The sequence below is a fragment of the Thamnophis sirtalis genome, unplaced genomic scaffold (genome assembly GCF_051295495.1).
Source record: "Thamnophis sirtalis isolate CommonGarterSnake01/CBP01778 unplaced genomic scaffold, rThaSir2_p1.2 scaffold_10, whole genome shotgun sequence".
Lineage (NCBI taxonomy): Eukaryota > Metazoa > Chordata > Lepidosauria > Squamata > Natricidae > Thamnophis > Thamnophis sirtalis.
In genome coordinates, this window is record NW_028261390.1 from 18,697,495 (window position 1) to 18,719,364 (window position 21,870).

At 34.9% G+C, this 21,870-nt stretch overlaps 1 protein-coding gene across 1 annotated transcript; it reads right to left on the minus strand.

Moving 5' to 3' along the window:
- Window positions 1–1,383: 1,383 nt before the first annotated feature.
- DNAJB14 (DnaJ heat shock protein family (Hsp40) member B14) lies at window positions 1,384–21,327 on the minus strand. Its single transcript, XM_014068237.2, has 8 exons — window positions 20,907–21,327; window positions 12,968–13,136; window positions 9,877–10,022; window positions 9,125–9,307; window positions 8,451–8,545; window positions 7,410–7,519; window positions 6,106–6,278; window positions 1,384–4,341 (listed from the first exon to the last, which is right to left on the minus strand). Exons 1-8 carry the CDS (start codon window positions 21,037–21,039, stop codon window positions 4,217–4,219), a joined length of 1,134 nt encoding a protein of 377 aa, XP_013923712.1. The 5' UTR covers window positions 21,040–21,327; the 3' UTR covers window positions 1,384–4,216.
- Between the last annotated feature and the right edge of the window lie 543 nt (window positions 21,328–21,870).

Sequence of the window (21,870 nt, forward strand, 5' to 3'; positions counted from 1 at the left end):
AAGAAATAAAACATATATGCTAACAAAAATAAATAAATATAAATATGCAACCTTAACATAATCCTTAACGTAAGGCATATTTTAAAATCAAAATTCTAACAAAGCTGGAATATGATCTAGAGACGTGCAGTTATTCTGCAAATCAGAAAAGCTGTTGTAATATTAGTAATACATGGGTTACGGATAATCTAAACCTTTGGGGCCCTAATTTATTAGGCACTTAGAATGGCCTATATTAATTCCCATGGGACTGATTTGGAAAAGCCCATCCAGAAATCTCAGCTGTTGATTTATGTTCACAAAAAGTAATCATCCATGTTTTAGCACATGCTTAAACTTTCATGTAAGGTTGCTATTAATATAATTTTTATTCCTGTAAATGATTCTTGTACTGCAAGATCTGCCTATAATATCAAATATGATTGTCCCTCAATTCCATCAATTGCTCCATTTATTTTGATGGATTGTTTCTTGACGTATTAGAAGAGAGATTTTAATATTTGTTTTAAATTATTTTGAAATAAGAATAATTTGTATTTTTTAATAGCGGAAGTCAAGTTTGGTTCTGCTAAAGATTATGGCTAGCTGAATGATAACATTGTCTGGTGCAGATTGTAATACATCCAACTGATATTCTAAAGAAAGAAAAAACAGCTTGCAACTGTTCTTTTTTAATACATCAAAGCAACTTAAAAGAAACCAGTAATCCTTCCATTCATGAAATATTTAGGTCAAAGGAATAAAAAAATGCCTTAACTAACTCTAAAGTCACCTGTAGTATGGAAAACAGAACTGGACAAATTTGCAAGAGAACTATAAACATATCTTCAAACTTTTTGTTCATTCAAAAGAAGTTCATCTTTGGCTGGTATGGTGAAAGACTTTTTAAAATTATTTTTCCTTTGTTCTTTAACTAATCTAAACCACTTTGTTTCTTCCAAAACTAAAAAAAAACATGATTTGGTAATAAAATGAAATTAGGGTGTTCATGGAAATGATTTTTGTACCTAGTAAAATTCTGTTATCAAATTTATAGTCCTTGTGGCTATTTTCAAGTAAAATTAAAAGGTATAAGGCAATTAGGCCACAGCCCAATTAAATTGGTGCATTAAAGAACAGACTTTTTTAAAATAATGAAGATAAAACTTTTAGTCATATCAGCATAAATCCTGATTAAAATTATAGTTGAAAGCTATGTTTAAAGTGAAATACTGTCCAGGTTTTCAGTTATTACTAATGCTATTAATATGCTTTCCACTTATTAATCCTAGAGGAAGATACCTCTAAGAAAATAAATGTTCTTGAAAATTGAAGCTTAATTATATATCAATTTCAAGAATAGCAACTATTACCCCAATTCTAGAAACATAAAGGAAAGTATAATGCAAATAATCAACATAATTTTCTACATCCTTAACCCTGACCAGAGGGATAAATTAATGCAATTCATAAGTATAAGCATTCTAGTATATCATCTGCATGTAAACTAATAGGGCTAATTAGTCTTGTTATGAACTAGTAGTTCACCCTTGGAGATACAAATCTCATATATTATTTCAGAAGAAGTTCCATTAATTTCAATGCTTTGCTTTAACACTTTAAGCTTGGATTTTAGAGGCATAATTTGAACAAGCAGGCTCTTACTAGCAATTTCCCAAATACCTGCTCTTAAGAGATTAAGTTGAAGTATTATATTGTGAGCTGCAGGTGAAAAGAATAAATATAAAGTGAGTCACTTTCAAATACAACTTCCTAGTGAAAGTGCATCTTTAGATCCAAGCCCATAGATTCATTATGGAAATCTAGAAAATTAGTTACCAAATATTTTTGATGACCACAGAAGTGTCTTATATACATTCAGCTGACTGGTTAAACTGCAGGTTTTGAAAGCTTTCTCTATCAACCAACCCCTACCCCCAGGTTTCTGAAGTTTGAGCTTCAGTTTATCCCAGTTCAGGCTGTGGTTGCCTGGCCAGAGACTTATACAAATATAAAATGCTCCTAGAGCACCCTGGCATTCTCAATAGCTGCATATGCCCAGAGAGAGCTGCATTATTAAGTTCTCAATCATCAATCTCTGTGCAGAATCTGTTAAATCCCAGTACCATGAACACATTTAATTTTGGATTACTTGAAGACTTGTCCAAGTTTGCTTCATGATTTTTGAACATATTATTTCAATATCAGTGAAATTCGAATAAAAATAATCATGTGTGGAAGTTATAAAACTGTATATACACTTGTAATTATGAATTTATAGAAAATATTGAATTCATTATAACATATTTACTTGGAATTAAGTGAAGGAGCATTTCTCCTTCCTCATTTTATGAGGAACAGACAGAGACCAAGGGAGGTGTGTTCATATAGAACTTAAGGTTATATTGATAGCTGTAATTGCAGCACAAAATAAAAAATAATAATTTTGCAACTCTAAAGCCTGAGTGATCTTCAAAATAAGCTGAATTCATTAATGATATAGATAACTAAAATTACAGGGAATCTGTATTGTTTATTCCTCTAGAAAACTGAAGACATAACTAAAATAGTTTGACAGAATCTTACATATACTATTTGTCCAACAATTTGCAGATGAATGAAAATAGATTACAGTAGGCTTGCTTTTTTCAGCGAAGTTTGTAACTGAATTTCATTTTTAAACTAATTCAGAACAACGAAGAAACTTGCTATCTAAAAAATGTTCTGATGGGAGTGTTCCAGAATGCATTTTTTTTTACCCAAAACTCATTTCACATTTTTCTCTTTTTACAAAAATGTTGAAGTACTATTAAAATAGCAATTCTGAAGTAATGTGGCTTTATAATTATCTGTTTAAAAGAAAAGCCACTCACATATCAGTTAGGCTTTTGTTCCATAGCAGTAATGAAACTATTCATGTGACTTTATGAGTCAGTACTAGGAAATTTAAGCGTCACCTATGAAAAATTACAAGTTTTCAAAGCTAAATGTTATAGGCAGAAGACCACAATGAAAGTTGTTTCACTGAAATAAGTCTGAAGTACTATCTTTCAGTTAAAAATGGCATCTTTATATTACAATGATGTGCTGATTCATGTGAAAGCTACTTTCTAATCTATCCCACATTGGCTGCCCTTAGAACAAAGTATACAAATCAATAAAAAATAAATATTTTTCCACATTAGTTATATGGTAGCTTAGAAACATATAAATTTAGTTCTTTCTTATCTTCAGTTCTTCCAAAATCACATTAAATTTAAACTGGAAAAAGTGATTATAGCAATGTGTCACAAATGATCTTTAGAAGCAGATCTAAAGAAGCAGATCTTTAGAAGCAGATCTTTCGTTAGTGCTACCCTTCATATACATATGGCCTGAAGTTGCTACATTATGACTTTAACTAATATCCTTAAACAAGACCATGGCTTCTATTAATATTGATGACAATTCAGAAATAAGATGAACCAACTAACCACAAAACAAAGGCACAAGGCTGAACTTTAAGAACAATTTTCTTAACTGACAGCAAAATAGAAATTGGAGCTCCAAAATTATTGAATGATTAAAAAAAATAAAAGTAAAATAAAAATCAAACTAAGGAGGAGTCTGAAAAGCAGCATTTGCTTAACTGAATTCTTTTGGAACACCAACATATTCTATTAGGAACTCAAGTACATTCAATATACAACATTTCTCTTTTCCAGCAGAGATCTTAATTTTGTTAATGAGAAAATAAATGAAAAAAAGAAACCTAAAACCTCCATTTTCTTTTTTAGTTCCACATACCTGACATCTGAATTAATGTAGTCATATTATTTATTCCACCTATTAAGATTGACTCTTTTAATATTCTAAATGCCTTCAGATGTCCATAACATTTTTATATACATATAAGTAATTGTCTCACATATATTTACATGGCAAGTACTTTAATAAGAGAACAACTTCATCTACATTTCTAGTGGAGCAGCTTGTCCAAAATGCTTTCTTTCTTGTGGAAAAGTTCACAGAGGTTTTGGGAGTAAAATATAAAGGACAATTCAACAATGTAAACAATCTTTGTCCTATGTTTCAGACTACCTAAAGAGGCTATTAAATGATATTGAAACTTCAGGGTAAGGTTTTTGGAAATAGCTACGGAGTGAATTTTTTACATCTTTCCTTTTCAGTTGTCATGATGAAACAGTATTTTTCTTAGAAAGCATGTACTTCAAGCAGTATTGGTCAAAAATTTAGCTCATCCTCCTCGATAGAGGCTGGTTAATCGTTCTAGCTCTTTGCAGTTGTCCATGGAAATAGCTTCTGCTTTCTTTCGTAGGCGATCATCCCGATAAACTTTTGCTGCATAGAGTAAATCGGTTTCTTTAAAAATAAATGAAAAAAAATATGTCAGAAAATCAAATTTAAACAGCTTCTCCCTCAGTCTTAGGTTCTTCCACATATTGCTAAATAACAAAAGGATATCTTCTACTTCATAATCTATCATCTATTTTTTAATGTGAAATATTTTTATATCTGTTTTCATTAAAAATAGAAACGGAGGAAGGAAACATTATCATTCCATTAAATATAGCTTGTACAGAATTTGACAGAGAAAAAGATGCCCATTCAAATTATGGATAATGGAAATATTGCTTTGATCTTCATTTTCTACATGTTGTTTTAAAGATCTTTCACTACTTTTCTAATAAGGCGTAAATTTACATATATATTTCTGTAGATCTATGAGAATCAGTTATTCAACTGAATACAGAAATTATCCATTTGCTTGGGTGGTACTTCAGTTTATACCTCGATCAACTCAAGCATGTTAAGAACCAAAAAAATAGGGTTAGGTGTTATATGAAACCTCTGGTTGACCTTATTCAATAGTTTTATGTAATTATTAAAATGTGAATGTGAATGTGAATTTGTTTGCAGAATTCTATGTAAGATAGAATTCTGCAAACAAAATATAAATAAATGCAGGGAAATCGGTAGATGTTTTCGCTGGCAAAGGCACCACAGGGTGGTCCTTTTCTGTTTCCAGGGTGGCCCCACGGGCCAGTTCTAAGCATCCCCCGGGCCGGATCTGGCCCACGGGCCTCGAGTTTGACATTCCTGGTATACAAAGACAGAAAATAGAATTGCCAAACCAAAAGTGGCTAGTAAGGTTTCGCCAAGCATCTTGACTATACTTTTCAATCTAGAAAAATGTCATTCATCAAACAAAATACCAAATGGGATTCTGTGCAACTCCTTTTCTTCATCAGCAATCACTATGTTCTTCAAATGGTGACAAATGCTAGTAAAAAATAGCACCGAACACGTACAATGACCAAAATGTTAAATACTATGCTGCTTGGAAGAAGTTAATAGATGACTGCAAGGATGCAATAGCAGTGAGGAAAAATGCTTCTTGGCTACCAATAGCAATAGCAATAGCAGTAGACTTATATACCGCTTCATAGGCCTTTCAGGCCTCTCTAAGCGGTTTACAGAGAGTCAGCATATTGCCCCCAACAATCTGGGTCCTCATTTTACCCACCTCAGAAGGATGGAAGGCTGAGTCAACCCTGAGCCGGTGAGATTTGAACCGCTGACCTGCTGATCTAGCAGTAGCCTGCAGTGCTGCATTTAACCACTGCGCCACCTTGGCTCTTACCAATGCTGCTATGTTACAATGCTTCAGAGGAACTTGTATGACCTTCTCAAATGTTTTTACTCCATTACTCCACACTCTAGTGCTTTCAAAGAACCAAATTAATAAAATTAATAGAAGGCAGTTCTACACAAATTAACAATATACATAAAAGCCACCAATAGTAGTCCAACCTTTTTATCCTATTTAAAAAAAATCGGAGGAGGGAGGGTAAATCAAGAGAATCATAAAGTGATCATGACTGAGGTAAAATAGAACTGGAAATTTTGTAAATGATACATGGAAGTTATGTAACCTCTAGTTTTATATTAAATGCTAAAAAGGTAGTGATGGAAGAATTCTGCTGGTGTAATCTCTGAGAATTCTGGACAATTTGGAGGATTTTTTTTCCTTCCACAGTTCAGCCAACATTGCTCAGGAAATTCCCCACTCCCTCTTTATAGCTGTATTTGAGAAAGTGTTTAATGTCAGTTGTTAAAACTTACTTTGTTGTCTTTCCTTCCAACAGTTATTTCGAATATTTGAAACATAGTCTTCTTCTACACTCTTTTCCACCTTTTGCAAATTTGGACCTTTATATTCATTTTTAAAGTCCTTGTTGACATAATAAACAACACCCAGATTTTCTGTCTGCATCTGGATAGTCTGCCCTGAACTCCTGTAAAGAGATTCCATATCAATTGTCAGCACGGGTGCATATTTCGAAATCTGCACTTAGTAAAGAAAAGCAAGACAACTTTCAAATCTGTAATGCAAGTTATTCATTTATTATTTAATTTCCAAGAAAATAATTATTGCTGCAAATTCAGTAATATTGCCTTAGTTATTTACTGCCTCAATAATTATGAGGCCAGAGGCACTATCCTAGCATGCTACTGGAATTTAGCTTTTAATACAGCCACATTTGCCAATTTCCGCTATATACATTACATTAATCAAGTAGTTCACACACTATCAGAAATAGCTACAAAAACATTGTTTAAAACAATCCAAATGAACAAGTTTGTTATTTCTCGCAAATGCAAACTTGCTCTCATTCCCATCACCCAGAATTCCAGTTAAATGGAAATTTGATTTTAACACGAGTGGTATGTAATCTTGGAGGTGCTCCTTTACCTTTTAAACTCTGTTTTAATGGTTTTTTAAAAAATCATGTCTTTTCATATCATTTTATAGCTTTTACCTATAAACTGCCCAGAGTCAGATATTAAATTTGATAAATAATAAAATAATAGAATGTCTTTTGTAACTTTTCCATTTCTAATTTAAATCCTCCATGACATTTAATTAGATAGCATTATCTATCTCTACCATGGTGCTGAGGAGACCTGGATTTTCAGTCATATCAGGTTTTTAGATCAATATCTACAAAAATGTACAAAAGGAAAAGATTGCATTCTTCCTTGTTACAAATAGGATTGTTACTGATTTGATACAAGAGAGAGAAAGATGTTGCTCTAAACAATGTAGAATAAAAAGAATGAATTTAAAATAGCAATTTTACAGACAATTTGCTCTTTTGCAAAAAATGGGCAAAGACCCTTGTTTACTTTTAAGTATTTATGAATATATTTTGTAGATCACAATCCATTTCAGGTTCATCAAATATAGTACCAAAAAATAAATATCATATATATACCGAGTTGTTATTTTAAGGATAGTGCCCAAGAGGGAATGGAAGGGAAGAATGGTAAAAGATGATGCAAGAAATAAATGAGAATTATTTATAGACAGTGACTTTTAACAAAGTAGGAATGATAAAGATAATTATAAAAGTATTGTTACTTACGATCTTGGATATAAGGAATAAGGAGGATTAGATACCATTAACTGGCTAAGTAAAGAAACGAGGATCAGCACAATAATTGGCATCAACTGAATGAACATGGAGAACCCCCCCTGAAAAACAAGAAGGAATCAATGAAAAGAATTGCAGGATATTTAGTTTTTTTTAAAAAAAGTGAAAGGAAACTATCTAGTCCATAAAAGCTAAACAGAAAATGTGTACCTGTAGCAGATTCCTATAAATGTATTTCCTAAAACCTTCTGAAATATGTGCATCTTAATAAATCTTGTGATATTAATATTCTATTTTTAAGTTTAATATTGTTTAATTGTAACTTACAAATATTTAAAATCTATTACCTTGTGTTAAAATAGGCTTCCTCAAAATGTGTTCTAATTTCAACAATCCATGGTTTGCCAAGTAGACATATATAAAATGTTTTGAGTTCTAACAATTCCAAATTCAAAGCACCATCAGACCATTTTGCAGGTCTTCTAAACCTGAAATGTTATGTTTCCTTGGCATAATGGAATTTTGAAATCAGAACATTTGTTACGCCCATAATTAATGTGATCCAGGACTGAGAAAACAGTACAAAATAACAATATACAAAATCAATCTTGAAACTGATTCAATATTGTGTTCCCGTATCACTAAACAGCCACAATCCAGAATTATACAGTTTTATCACGCAGCAATATATTAAGGTGATTAGATAAAATCTTTTAAAAATTGTTAAAGGAAGGAGTGTAGTTCTGCAATAGAAATGTCCTTTTCAAACCCCTATATTAAATAGAACTCCTTCCTACCTCCCAATGGCCTGTGGTACTTAAGGGCAACCCACGTAAGCTTTATGCCTCAGAAACCACACATATGAATCCAAAATTTAGATTAGACTATATTAGCATTATTAGCATTTCAATTTTAATTGTTTATTTGCACATTCATTTATTAAATGTTATTTTTAAAAAAGTTTAGAAAATTCAACATACAGAAAGGTATCCCAGATTAGACTGAGGAAATAGTTAGTCAGGAGAAACTTACATCACCCCTTTCCTCTTCTCTTTCGTGCCCGCTATGACGATGCTGATTATGGTGACTAAATCCAGACCGTCCATTAGAAAAAGAATGTACACTTCCTATAAACAAAAGCAGACAGAATTGATGAGAACTTAAATATAAAATCAATGAATTAGAAACCTTTCATTTGAATCTAGTAATGATAACCTGCAGAACCCCCTCCAAAAACATCTGTCAAACCTGTTTGATGCTATTTAGAGGTATAAGAAAATTATAGCATAAATCTTAAAATAGATTTAGTGCAGCATAAAAAGAAATAAAAAAAAATACTTAAGCTATCTTCTGTTCCTGTATTGCAAAGAAAACCCTGAATATGCTGCCATCAAACTGTATGACATTTCCTCATCCATTCTGCATGCAATCATGCACACTGCAATAAGCTTGTAAAAATGTTAATTATCCATCTGTATGGTTGATCAAAAAGTTGCCCATCCTTGCGTGAGGCAATTCAAAAGAGTTCTATTTTTGTCCTAGAGCAGTTTTATAATTTATAATCTGTTAATGCACATAGTATTTAATTAATTTGCTACAATGCTACAAATGAAAGCTATTTTAGGATAGAGATTAAGTCAATTTTATAGATAGCAAAAAAAAAGAAAGAAAAAAGTCTGAATGTTATTTTTGTCAGCAAAACAAACCTGTTGGAAAGGCTCCTCCAAAGAACATGTTGAAGAGGTCCTCTGGGGTGATATCTGCTTCACATCCCCTGTGGAAGTTAAATCTACCATTGCCTGGCTGATTGCAGGGATCTTCGCTGCCTGTGAGATCGTACTGTTTGCGTTTTTCTGGATTACTTAACACAGCATATGCATTTCCAATTTCTGAAGATAGAATTTAAAGGGAAAAAAGGAAGAAAAATTCTGAAATGAATACAATTATGACTTACCAGCAAGTCAAAGTCAATAGGTTTATATCAAAGCAAAAATTCAATATACACTCAGATAGCATGATTTGGAATATTCTTTTCCATACATCACAAGTCATGCTGTTGAAAATGAAATGTGATCACCATTCCTGTTATCTGTTTTAAAAATCTGCACAGCCTGAAATGCTTAGTTTTGTAATGTATACAAACAATCTTGAGATGATGGAAGACCTATTTTGTAATAATTTTATATTGCTTAAACGTACTCAACTCTTTTTATTTATTTATTTGAATTTTTCCCATAGTAAAATTGACAGGTCAATTGCTTCATCTATCTTGGGCAAACAGAAGAATGAAATTGGACTGAACTTTTATCCTCACACAGATTTTTTTTAAAAAAATTAGAATACATTTCTGGATATATCCTTCTTTAAAAAGATGTATAAGTAACATAATCAGTAGGGCAGCGGCAATAGTAAGTTCTGCCTTGGAGCATTATCTTATAAAAGAATAATGAAATATTACTTTTAAAAGCTTCCGTTGCTCCTGGTGCATGATTTTTGTCAGGATGAAACTTCAGAGCAAGTTTTCTATAAGCTTTCTTCAAGTCTTCTTCACCTGAATCTTTTGACACTCCAAGGACCTCATAGTAATTCTTACATTTTTTTATGCTGCAGAATAACAAGAAGTAATTCTTCAGAGACCAAATTTTAATGCACATTAAATCTCAAAACACAACGCGAGTAGGTTATTGTTTAATTTTCAAGCTTATATAACAGCAATGGCGAACCTTTTTTGGCTTGCGTGCCATAAGCGGGGGGAGCGCAGGGGAGTCGTGTGCAGTCGTGCCACACCTATAATGCAATGTGCAACCCCCCAGTGCGCATGCACACATGATAGTCACGATTCTCCCATTTTTTGCATGCTTTTTTTGCCCCCCACCCCCTGGCTCCAGAGGCTTTATAGGAGCCTGGGGAGGGTGAAAACAGCCTCCCCCGCTCCCCTGGAGGCTTCAGGAGCTTCCCTGAAGCCTCCAGAGCGCAAAAAAAATGACCCTATGTTTGGGAACAGACTTCCGGTTTGCTCATAGGGCCGGTTAAAGCCCTCCGGAGCCTTCAGGGGCCTTCTAAAGGCTCCGCAGGACTAAAAACGGCCTAACGGACAAACTGGAAGTAACTTACTTGTAGGGTTGTTTTTTGTCCTTCGGAGGCTTCAGGAAAGCCTCCAGAAGGCCTCTGAAGGCTCTGGAGGGCTTAAACCGGCCCTATGAGCAAATTGGAAGTCCGTTCCTGAACTTCCGGTTTGCCCATAGGGAAGGTTTTTTGCGCTCCGGAAGCTCCTGAAGCCTCTGGAGGGTCTCTGGGGGGGAGACTGTTTTTGCCCTCCCCAGGTTCCTATAAAGCCTCTGGAACCTGGGGAGGGAGAAAAATGGCCTCAAAAAAAGAGGCTGACAGAGCAACGCCTTGCGTGCCCTGACAAATGGCTCCGCGTGCCACAGGTTCATCATCCCTATTATATAACTTTCCTACTCTTTCTACAGCTCATATTTTTATCTTAGACTTAATGCTTATTGCTGTGGCACATATCTATAGCACCATGATTTCAACCAAATTCTCATAACTAAGTGGCTCACAAGTGATTAACAAAACAAAAAACAAAAAAACCACCGTTTTTCAGAGGTTCAGATTTATTTATATATAATGATTGGGAAACAATTACCTTTTTTCCCCAAAGACTTGAAAATATTTAAACCCTTACATAAAAGTATGTTTTAATATATTTAATTCATTTTCTTGATAGAGTAAAGCATCTACAAAATAATAGGCACATCCAGATTCAGTCACTTGACAAAGTTACACGAGTTGTACTTTTAATATTATTCAGTATTATCAATACTATTAGTATTATCTTCATTATTAATTAAAGTATTATCAGGCCAGTGATGCAACAAGTAAGAAAGATGTTTCAAACATTAGAGACTATAAAATAAAGAACACCCAAGGGATAGATAGTGCGACTACTTTTCCAGAATGGACCAGAGAAATGAAGTCAATCCAGAAGGAAAGGTTTCATATCTTCCCCCTCAGTGAAAGAGCACTTTATCTTATTGTAATATAATATAACAAGACTTTGCTTTAGTCATAAAAATCAATAGATTAGGGAATTAGTTGAAGTCAGTGAGCAAATTATTACTATTTAGTTGTGAAGATGCTTTTAGAAAACCAAGCTAAATTTTTAGAAGCCTGCAAATGAAACTTAGCTCCTATGACATTATCAGGAGATTTCTTTTGCATAACTAAAATGAGCAGCCCTTTGCGCTCTCCTTATTCTTCGTGCCTAACTGCTTAATACTTATGCAATCAGCAAAGAGCTATTGCATCTTTCTCAGCTCCCACTTGAGTCAAATGGTCACTGAGCAACACTCAGTTGAAGAGCTACAACAATCTGAAAGGGAGCACTGTCTCTTGTGTATACGACACAGAAGACAGAGAAGAAAACAAGCCTACGTTGGGTGCCTACCGACACATTATTAGAAAGGAGGAGAGCAAAATCGACTAAACTCGGGCACATGGAACTGATTAGCCGCCCTATTTTCTCTTACGTTTCTTATTACTACCATTCAGAGACTGACTATAACATGTTCCACGTATTGTTGAAATACTTCTAAAAATATTTTCCTCTTGAAAACAAGACAAACCAATGTTGATGTGGCAATAAACAGTGTTAGATTGCAATTGATAAATGTAAAGTAAAATTCCCACTCAGTTACGAAACTCACTGGATAACTTCATTCTGCTTACAACCATGTTAGTCAGGGTTGCTCTAACATTAAAATCATCCTTGTAAGAAATATAATTTCCATAAAGTTGAGAAAAGATCAGAACAAACAAGGTAGTGTACAATGAAACAATTTAAAGCACACTTTTGAATGCCCTTCATCATCAACTTCCTTACCACCTATAGTTTAATTGCATTCTTCTTATATCTTTTTTGCTTTTACTTTAAAATGTTATCCCATACATGCCTAATTTCTTTTGAATGCAGAAATAATCCAAAGATGTGATGAACAAGATTAAAAAAGAGCTTACTTAAAAGTATAATCAATTCATCCTAATTTCGTTTCAAATAAAGCTTTATTAGGGCAATTATAAACAGATAAAAGCTCAAAAACTATATTAAAAAAAATGAAATGATTAAAATACATACAACCACAGTTACAAAATAGGTATGTTCAAAATAAAACCTTCAATGTAAGAAACCATTAAACTTATTGATATATGCATTATAAATGCACAATTTGTTCATAACACAAACAAAAACTTTAGCTGTGATCAGTAAACTATTTCAAATTGTATCAGGCTTCATCTGATATTACCAAGACACTTTTTTATTAGTTTGTCAAATCCTATGAGACCATTCAAAAGATTGCAGCATTTGGGTGATAAAAGTATTCCCCCCAAATCCCTGACTTAAAAACAGCATTGTATCTTGACTATATCAACCAACTAAAAACACAGCGACACGGCTGCAATTGGGTACTTTTTAAATTACTGATAGGCATGGTTTTTTTTTTAATTTAATTTTTAAATTAATGAAGTTATAGAGCAATCAATACCTTTGAACTCCCTCAATTTGCTCCTTGGTGTAAGTCTTTCCAATTTCACCTGATCCACTGTTGTCCTTCATGCTATTAGTTTTACTTTTATCATTCTTACTTGCTGGTTTTCGACAGTGAGTACCACTTCCAGCTGCACTCCCATTCTTCATAATTGCCTCCAATAACACTAAAGAGAAAAAAAGTGCAAATGAAACATTCAAATATTTCCATCTCTAACAGAAGATACGAAAGTCAAATGTTTGTATAGAAATGCACACACATACACACAGTGCTGTACGTTATTTATAAATAAATTGAGAATGAAGGGTTTCCTGCTCCAATCTTCAGTAACATAGGGATAGACATTTTTAAAAAATCTGACTTTTATCTAATTATAGTACTTGCTTTTGCTAGCACAAGTCTATATTTGTTTACTCAAAAGTAATTATCACTGGGTACAATGAGTCTATCCCCTGAGTAAGCATGCATAGATTTGCAGGCTTATCTTTCTTGAAACAAACAACAAAGAATATTAGCCTCTTCTCTTCCGATAAATGTAGGTACTGTCAATCATCTAGCAAACATTTGTAACATTTAATACTTAAATGGTTGCACAGTCATTTCATATACTCTAAATCACTGTAAGAGGTATATGATAATTTTATTAGCGAAAAATAAAAAATGGCATAGTAAATATAAAATAAATTATGTAAAAGCAGCCCATATTCATCAAGCTAGAAAGTCTGAGAAAGGGCATGTTGGGGAAGTTTTTCACATATAAGTGTATAGTTAAAACATTTAAAGTAATTGTCATGTTACTACAAGTTGAAATTAGGATGGTAATAAAAGAAAACCAAGGCTAACTATAAAAATATGTGTATATAACAATTGGAGTTAATTATAATTTATTATCTTAACATTAACAGACTTGTGTAAATGTATGATTACATGAATGCATATATGAATGAAATTTGAGATAATGAAGTTATTTAATTTAATCACATATCCATGGTGTAGCCAATGCAGTTATAGAATTTTTAAATTTAATGAACTAAATGAAATATTCTCATTTCTATGCTTGCTATCGAGGTGTTAACACGATACAACTCTGAAAATGAAGTACTATCTACGCAAGGATCTGAACTAATGAAATATGTGGCAATTGTAATGTCATAGTCTTAACAGTTCCAATTTAAAATATATTAATTGTAAACTGTTTCTTGTAGTAAAAAAAATTAAGATACAATCTATGCTATACCCTCAATGCCATACAATTAACAGCTTATCAAATATGTTTAGCACCCTTTTGAATTTCTCTTTTTCTGAACCTAAGGCAGCCCATATATTTTTACCCATGCCTTCACCCAGTATGCAATTATTCGTTTGCTTATTTATTTGATTTCGATATACCACACAGTTTATGCCAGAGCTCAAGATGGCAAAGTCTTTTTCTTCTCACAGGTAGTCCTCACTTGGGTCTAGCCTAGTGGTTAAGGTATAAGGCTAAAAATCAAGAGACCATGAGTTCTAATCCTGCCTTAGGCATGAAAGCTGCTGGGTGACTTTGGGCCAGTCAGTTTCTCTCAGCCCACAATGTCAAGCTTGGACAACAAGATGATTGATCAATTTCCCACACAACCAGTAGATCAACAAATAGCTGATTAAAAAAAATGCAAGAAAAACACTACAAAGGGAAAAGCTAATCCTCATTTACGGACCTCAATTGGGATCTGCAACTCTAATGCTAAGTGATGTGGTTGTTAAGTGAAAGTTCACATGACCAACTTACAACTGTGGTGGCTCTTAAGTAAATCACTGTGGTTGTTAATGGGAATGTCATGTGACTAAATCACTGTGGTTGTTAATGGGAATGTCATGTGACTATGACTTGCGACTTACTGCTGGCTTCTGCACTGACTTTGCTTGTCGCTAGTTGCCAAGCGCTCCAATCATGTCTATAAGAACATGGGGATGCTGCGACAGTTTCAAGTTCAAGGACTGGTCATAAACCCTACTTTTTCAACACTACTGTAGCTTCAAACAGATTCTGAAGAAACAGCTGGAAAACAAGGATTAGCTGCGAGGTGGACTGAGCTAAGAGAGAGTGACTGCTCCAAAGGCATCCAGTGAGCTTCTGTGGTAGATGGTGGTCTTTTGCTCCTACCTAGTTCAAAGCCTTCCCCACTACAGCACACTAGACTGAATAAACTTTAGCATACATGATGATTTAAACCAAATTTCACTTTAGCTAGTCCGTGTTTTAAACTTACAGGACTTCCAATGATGTAAGAATAGACAGAAAAATCTCCATTTATAATCCATTTATAATAAGTGGAAGAAAATCTCACCATTTTAAATAAATCACTACTTTAAAAGTAGCAGCTTGAGATAAAAATATTAGCTGGTTTTAATCATGATACCTTGAAAATCCTTACATGCTAATTTCTATCAATATAATTACTACTAAAAATATAGCAGGGCAGCTTACAATCTTTAAGGGAAGAAGCATTGTTGATATCTCCAATGGTAACTCATGCTATTGTAATATGTTTGTCAAACAGCCCAGAAAGTAAAAGTCAAATTAACAGGATTGAAATAATTACTTTAAACTCAAATATTTTTCAGAGCTCCAAATAACGATCTGAGAATAAAAAAAACAGTATCTGGAATATACCCAATATTTTTTTCTTAATAAATCATATTCACTTTTCTCCCTTTCCCTTTGCCAAGTAAAGACCATGTAAACTATAATCAAAGAATAATACATTTTCAAGCAATATATTCAAAACTAGAATGAAAATGTTAATAATTTTTTTTACTCCTATGATGTGTTTCAACAATTATATGCATCTTTGTCAGCTGGTGAATTTGAAATTGCAAATTAAACCATTTGTTTGGATGTTGTATTATAGGACTATACTAAGGTTTGGCTGAAGTTATAACATTTTCTTAAAGTCTATATTGACCTATATTTCAAGGTTGGCCCTCAAGATGAAACTGAGTACAAAAAAGAATAGATAACTCATCCTTCCACAGGAAGAACATTAAAAAAGTGAGAAATGTGAATCAAATGAGCTTGAAAATATCATTGAGATTAAGGCCAATTGTGATACAAAAAGAATTTCTGAAATCCCATTAGCCTTTAAAACAAGTCATTCAGAAATGCAACTAGGTCACAGCTGTATATAAACCCCAAGAAATAAATACATAGATAACATTGCAAACCAGCTGTTTAAACAAGAAATCATTAAGTGAAATTGCCAACTATTCAAGGCTTCTGCCATCATGTTTTTCCTCACCTAGAGTTTTTCAGCATCAACCATTTTAATCTGATCCTAATATATTTATAAACATAAAACCTATGTGGATTTATTTCAAAACTAATACAGCATGTTATGTTACATTCAGCTCAGCACTATTATTTGCAGAATGTCATTGTATAATTCAGACAGAAAGGTGTAAATATATCTAATGGTAATTGGATTACTCTCTGAAACAACGCTATGATCATTTACAACTAGTTTTAAAGGTCCAATTTCAGTTTACTGCAAATTGCACTATGGTTGTTGCTTAGGGCCACCAGCGTTAAGCAACATTGTGAAAAATAAATAGTCCCTCTGAATCAAAATAAGAAAATCACAGAAAACTTATAGGTTAAGCTAAAAGAGGTTATTTCAAAAGATAACTTAGTCATCCACAATACCCCTGAACAAATTTGCTCATCTAAAAATTCAAATGTAACCTCTTCAGGAATTTTTAATTATAAGGCTTTATTTTAACTACGGCATCAAATGAGTGTATTTTACATCAGGCATCTTACTTAAATGGGTCCTTTAAACAAGGTTTGTCTTACCCTTGAATCTGTAGCATGCTAATATTAGGCATGCCTATGAAGTGAACTGGTTTAATTTAGAGACAGGTAATGTTAAAAAGGCTTTTCTGCTTAGTTTCTGATAATCAGTTGTTATTTTGAGGATATCTTGAAAAAAACATATTACATAGACATTTAATTATGAGTTCACCTAAAAAAAATCTGAGGTAAGGCTGCTTTTGCTTTTTAAACATTATCAGCAAAAGTCCTTGTAAAGCTGCAAGTATGTTGCACTCCACAAGTCACAGAAGAATTTAAAGATAAATCATTGATATTACTGTATAAATTTAATAATATGATATTTGAATGATGGTGGAAAAAGACATGACTGCTTTTAAGGATTGCAGGCCTCTAAAGGACTGTGAAGCATCTCCTTAGGAATCAATTCTGAAGTACTGTACAACTCTAAAAAATGATAATTTAGAGCAGCGGTGTTGTTCCACATAACAGCAGCAGCAGCGGCAGCAACCGAGGAACTTGGTTTCACATGCACAACAGTTTTTCCACGCATGTACAAATGAAGTTTCTCAAGCTCGTCCGCTGTTTGCGCTGCCTGGTTCCCAAGAGGCCACGGACCGGGCCTCACTGCCTGAAGGTTCACTGCCTGAAGGTTGGGGACTCCTGATTTAGAGTTCTATGACAAGAGATTTTCTTGGATTCATGGCTCCTGTTTAAAGAGCAGGTGACAACTCTGGTTAGAAGGCCTTTTCCCAGCTACTTGTGTATCTGTGCCTAGACTGGGATGCTCTTATCATGGTCACTATGTCCTGGTCATTTCCCAAATTGAACCACTGCAATGCAGCTAAATGACTTACCACTATGCTTCGAAAATTAAATTCAAAGAGTTAGTTGCTACCTATAAAGTTCTTTGACATGGGAATGGCTCTGGGTTTCATCTATTAGATAGTATCAGTGGGAACTGGGAAGAGAGCCTTTTCAGACTTGTCACCTGGCCTCTGGAATATCATTCCCCTGGAGATTATATTTGCCCTAATCCTACAGGCCTTTCATAAGACCTTGAAATAAATTTTGCTACCCAGCCTGGGACCTTATTAAATAATGTGGTTTAGCCTATAATATATCATAGTTTTGTTGTATTGGATGGATTTTTATCTCAGTTGCTGTATATAGTATTTATTTGTTGTGATGTTTTATCTTGATTAATTCACAGTTACCCACCCAGATCCATGCATTTACAATGGGTGGTTACATACAGTAAACTGAATAAACAAATATTTTTTCCTATATTGTAGTTCTGCACATCTATTCAGCCAATATCCTACAGCCTATTTATATTACAAATCATGCTATTCTCCAAAACATTTTTAGAAATAGTTCAAAACTGACTTGAAGAATAGAAAGCCAATAGGAAAAGGTCATCAGATAGGAAATTAGAAATAAATCAGTAACAAACCAAGAACATAGAAAACAGGATGCAGCATCAGCAAAGAAAACTGGGAAATTGCAATTCTACAACCACACTGAAGAATGTGGCACTGAACCTATTCATTATCTTAAATATTTAAGTTACTATTTTCAAAGAATAAAGTTTCCAGCATTAGGGCTACCAAAGATGTGCTTCAAACACATGGAAATCTGTTTCCCTGCTTTTTATTCCCCCCCCCATAACTAGTTAAGGTGAAATATTGAAAAATACACATGTACATAGAACCTAGGCTATCTTGCTGTAAAGTGTAGATCTCTGACTTACCATTTTTCTCACATTCATGGAAACTTTGAATGCCTAAATTTCACTATCCTTTACCATTCCCCTCTACCAAACACATAAAAAACTTGAACCCTCTTAACCAATTTTAATGTTATCCTAAATGCAGTTTTCTCTTACTGTATCTAGAGGAATCATGGCTACAATTCTAAGATTTTGTCAACAAAACCATAGTGGCCAAGGGAGTGGAAGAGCAGAGGATAGTGACTTATATAAAAGTTAAAACCAAAAAGGGCTACTATAAGGCTGTAGGACTAGTCATCCTGATTGGAGGGTAGAAAAGTTGCAAAAACACTTAAGTATTTTACACATAAACATAGTTCACTGAAACTGACGAGTTTGCATATTTACATCAGTGGTTATGCTCACATAAAATAACTATCCAGTAAATTTAACCCATTAAATTGTTTGCTGTAGTGGTTAAAATACTAGAGTAAGAAGCATGGGAATGTGAATTCTAGTCCTTTCTTAGGCCAACTGGGTGACTATGGACCAGATAACAGGAGGTAGGAGCAATAATATAGACTCGCTCAGTTGTATAAAATAAAGGTGTAATATAAATCTAAAAATAAATAATATGGTTTACTAGGTTACCCAAATGTTGTGGGCTCATAAAACATAACATGCCCCTAATTAACTAACAAACTGTCTTTGTTAGGTTACCAGCATTGATTTCACCTTTGTTAATGTAGCATTCCTTGCTATAATATTGATATTATCAATATCAACTATCCAAGGTAGTTTTGGCACATTTTTGCCAATGTGCCACCACTGCAACCAAAGCAAAGTTTAACCTCAAAGTATTCTCACACTACTTTAGGCAAGCTATGATCTCTAAACTGAAGATTATTTTATAAGAATAAGCTTTGGGCCTGCATTCTACTAATTATAAGATAAACACAAGAATACAATACATTTAGGATATAAATTTATGAAGAACAGTAAATGGGTAGACAGGAAGATGATGACTTTAAAAGGGGGTGTTGAAATGGTATCTGGCCACAGTACAAGGATAAATTGTTTACATTGAAAGTTATGGAAATGTATACTGAAGGATATTAATAAAAACTAGATTTAATTACATCTCCCTTTATTTTTCTCATGGCTTTACTTTATTTTATTTGCTACAACTTTTTCATAACTTTCCTTACCTGAAAAGGGAATACCATAATGAGCATTTATATAAATTATGAAATATCATATAATAGAATTTCTTCACAAAAGAATATCTAGTTAAAATGTGAATTTACTATGCAGTCTAAGATGAACAGCTGCTTCAGCCTCCCTCTCCCTTTGGGATAGAAATTGTTTGAATCCAGCTTCAAAAATGTTCTTTGGAGCACGTGGGATCATAACTAAAATACCTACGTATAACTCTTTAAAGCAATTATGAAATCCTGGGAAAAGATGCAGCTGCTTTAAAGAGCTTCAAGCAGACCCTGTGCTCTAAAGAACTTTCTGGAATAAAATCTGCTGCTATGCAAATCCTGTTAGAGAGTTATCTTGCAAGGTCAGTCTAGCCATTATTAAAATAATTTATTGAATGTATTAATATTATCAGGAACAGTTTCCTCAAAAAAGATGCACTTGCTACCCTCAATGACCCACACACTTCTCAGAATGGATGGTAAATAAGCAGACCAACATGTAATATTCCGTATATGCATTCTGAAGGCCAATGGTAACAAGGCTGGGGTTATATACCTCATTAATAAAATAGAATAGAATAGAATTCTTTATTGGCCAAGTGTGATTGGACACACAAGGTCTTTGGTGCATATACTCTCAGTGTACATAAAGAAAAATAAAATAGAATACATTCATCAAGAATCATAAGATACAAGACTTAGTGATAGTCATAGGTTACTAATAAGCCATCAAATTATACAGGAAATAATAAAACAACATAAAATTTAAAGATACAGGCAAAGATAAGTGGAAAGATATAGGTACTAGAAAGATAGGTACTAGGAAGGAAGAGAATAAAGCAATAATATGGTCTGATTTTGGCTTACAGTATAGCATGAACAAGCCAAAATGTTGCTTTTAGGAAGCTATGGTTTACTTTAAAGCTTAGGGGGTTGAATGTGGGTTAGTCAACATACCACAGCTTATCTAAGAACTTTGTTTAAGAGTCCCGATACTGATGAAAGCCCCCACCAGAAGCTGCGCCCCCCCTCATCTGGGGTAAAGACCCCCAACCCCTATCCCGCCAAGCCGGAGAAGGAGCGCTCCAGGCCTCGGAACCATCCCTTCACCGAGACTGACGTGTCTCAAGCGGCGGGGATGCTCTGCAAGGAAAGGGCGCCGGGATGGCTCCTGCCGGCTCCCCACTGGCCTAAGGGCGACCAGTTCCTTACCCTTGGCGGTCTCCGTCGGATAGAGCTTCTGGGCCTTATTGAGGAAGCGCAGCGCCCGTTCTCGGTTGCCGGTTTCCAGGGCCTCTCGCGCGATTCCGATGCATTTTTCCGCCTCGTCCCGGTTCCCTTCCATGGGCTTTTCTTTCCGCCGCCTCCGCCCGCCGCAGCGCAGAGAAAAGGGGCCTGACGGGGCCAGAGCGGCGGGGCCAGCCGGACGGGCGCCGAGGGAACCGGGCGCCGGGGCTGACTCGGCGGCGGCGGCGACTTTGCTCGCACGGCCTTAGGCTCACTGTAGGCCGGTGCCGCCGGCGCTCCTCCGGTACATCGTCCTCCCTTCGCCAGGCGCCGGTGGCCCCCCACAAACGTCGCGGCCTGAGACCCCGAAGCGCCTGGGCCGCTACAAACAGCAGAGCCGCTACTGCTCCTCTCGCTTCCGGGAAGCTCTGCAGCCGGTAGCGGAGCTGCCTTTGCGCACGCGCCGGGACGGCCTGGATTAAAATGCCGGTTCTGCGCGCTGCTCGGTCGGTTTGATGGAGGCGGCAGCAGCGCGCGGGCGGCCACGTAGTTACAGCCAGCCTTCCTCCTTTGGCCAGGCGTCCGGAGTTTTAACCTAAACCCGCTTTTAAAAGGTTTCAACGGTTCAATTTCTATTCGGTCAGTTTCTTGCTAAATTCTTAGTAGACTAACAGACTTGTCATTTTTACAATTCATTTTGCTCTTGAGGTATTTGCCTTGAATTTGGTTTTACTAGCAGTATTAAGACGGTGCCACTACCCAAACTTTATTTTTCACCTGGCTATTAAGTATCCCCAAAACTATTCCAGATGATTGAAACCAGATCAGGGATACTGGGGAGCAACCTCAAGCAGCTTATCATGTTTTAGGACTCATAACCCATTTATTAAATTGGTAAATAGTGCTTTTATTAAATTAGTAAATATTAAGGGCCATTAGACCAGCTCCC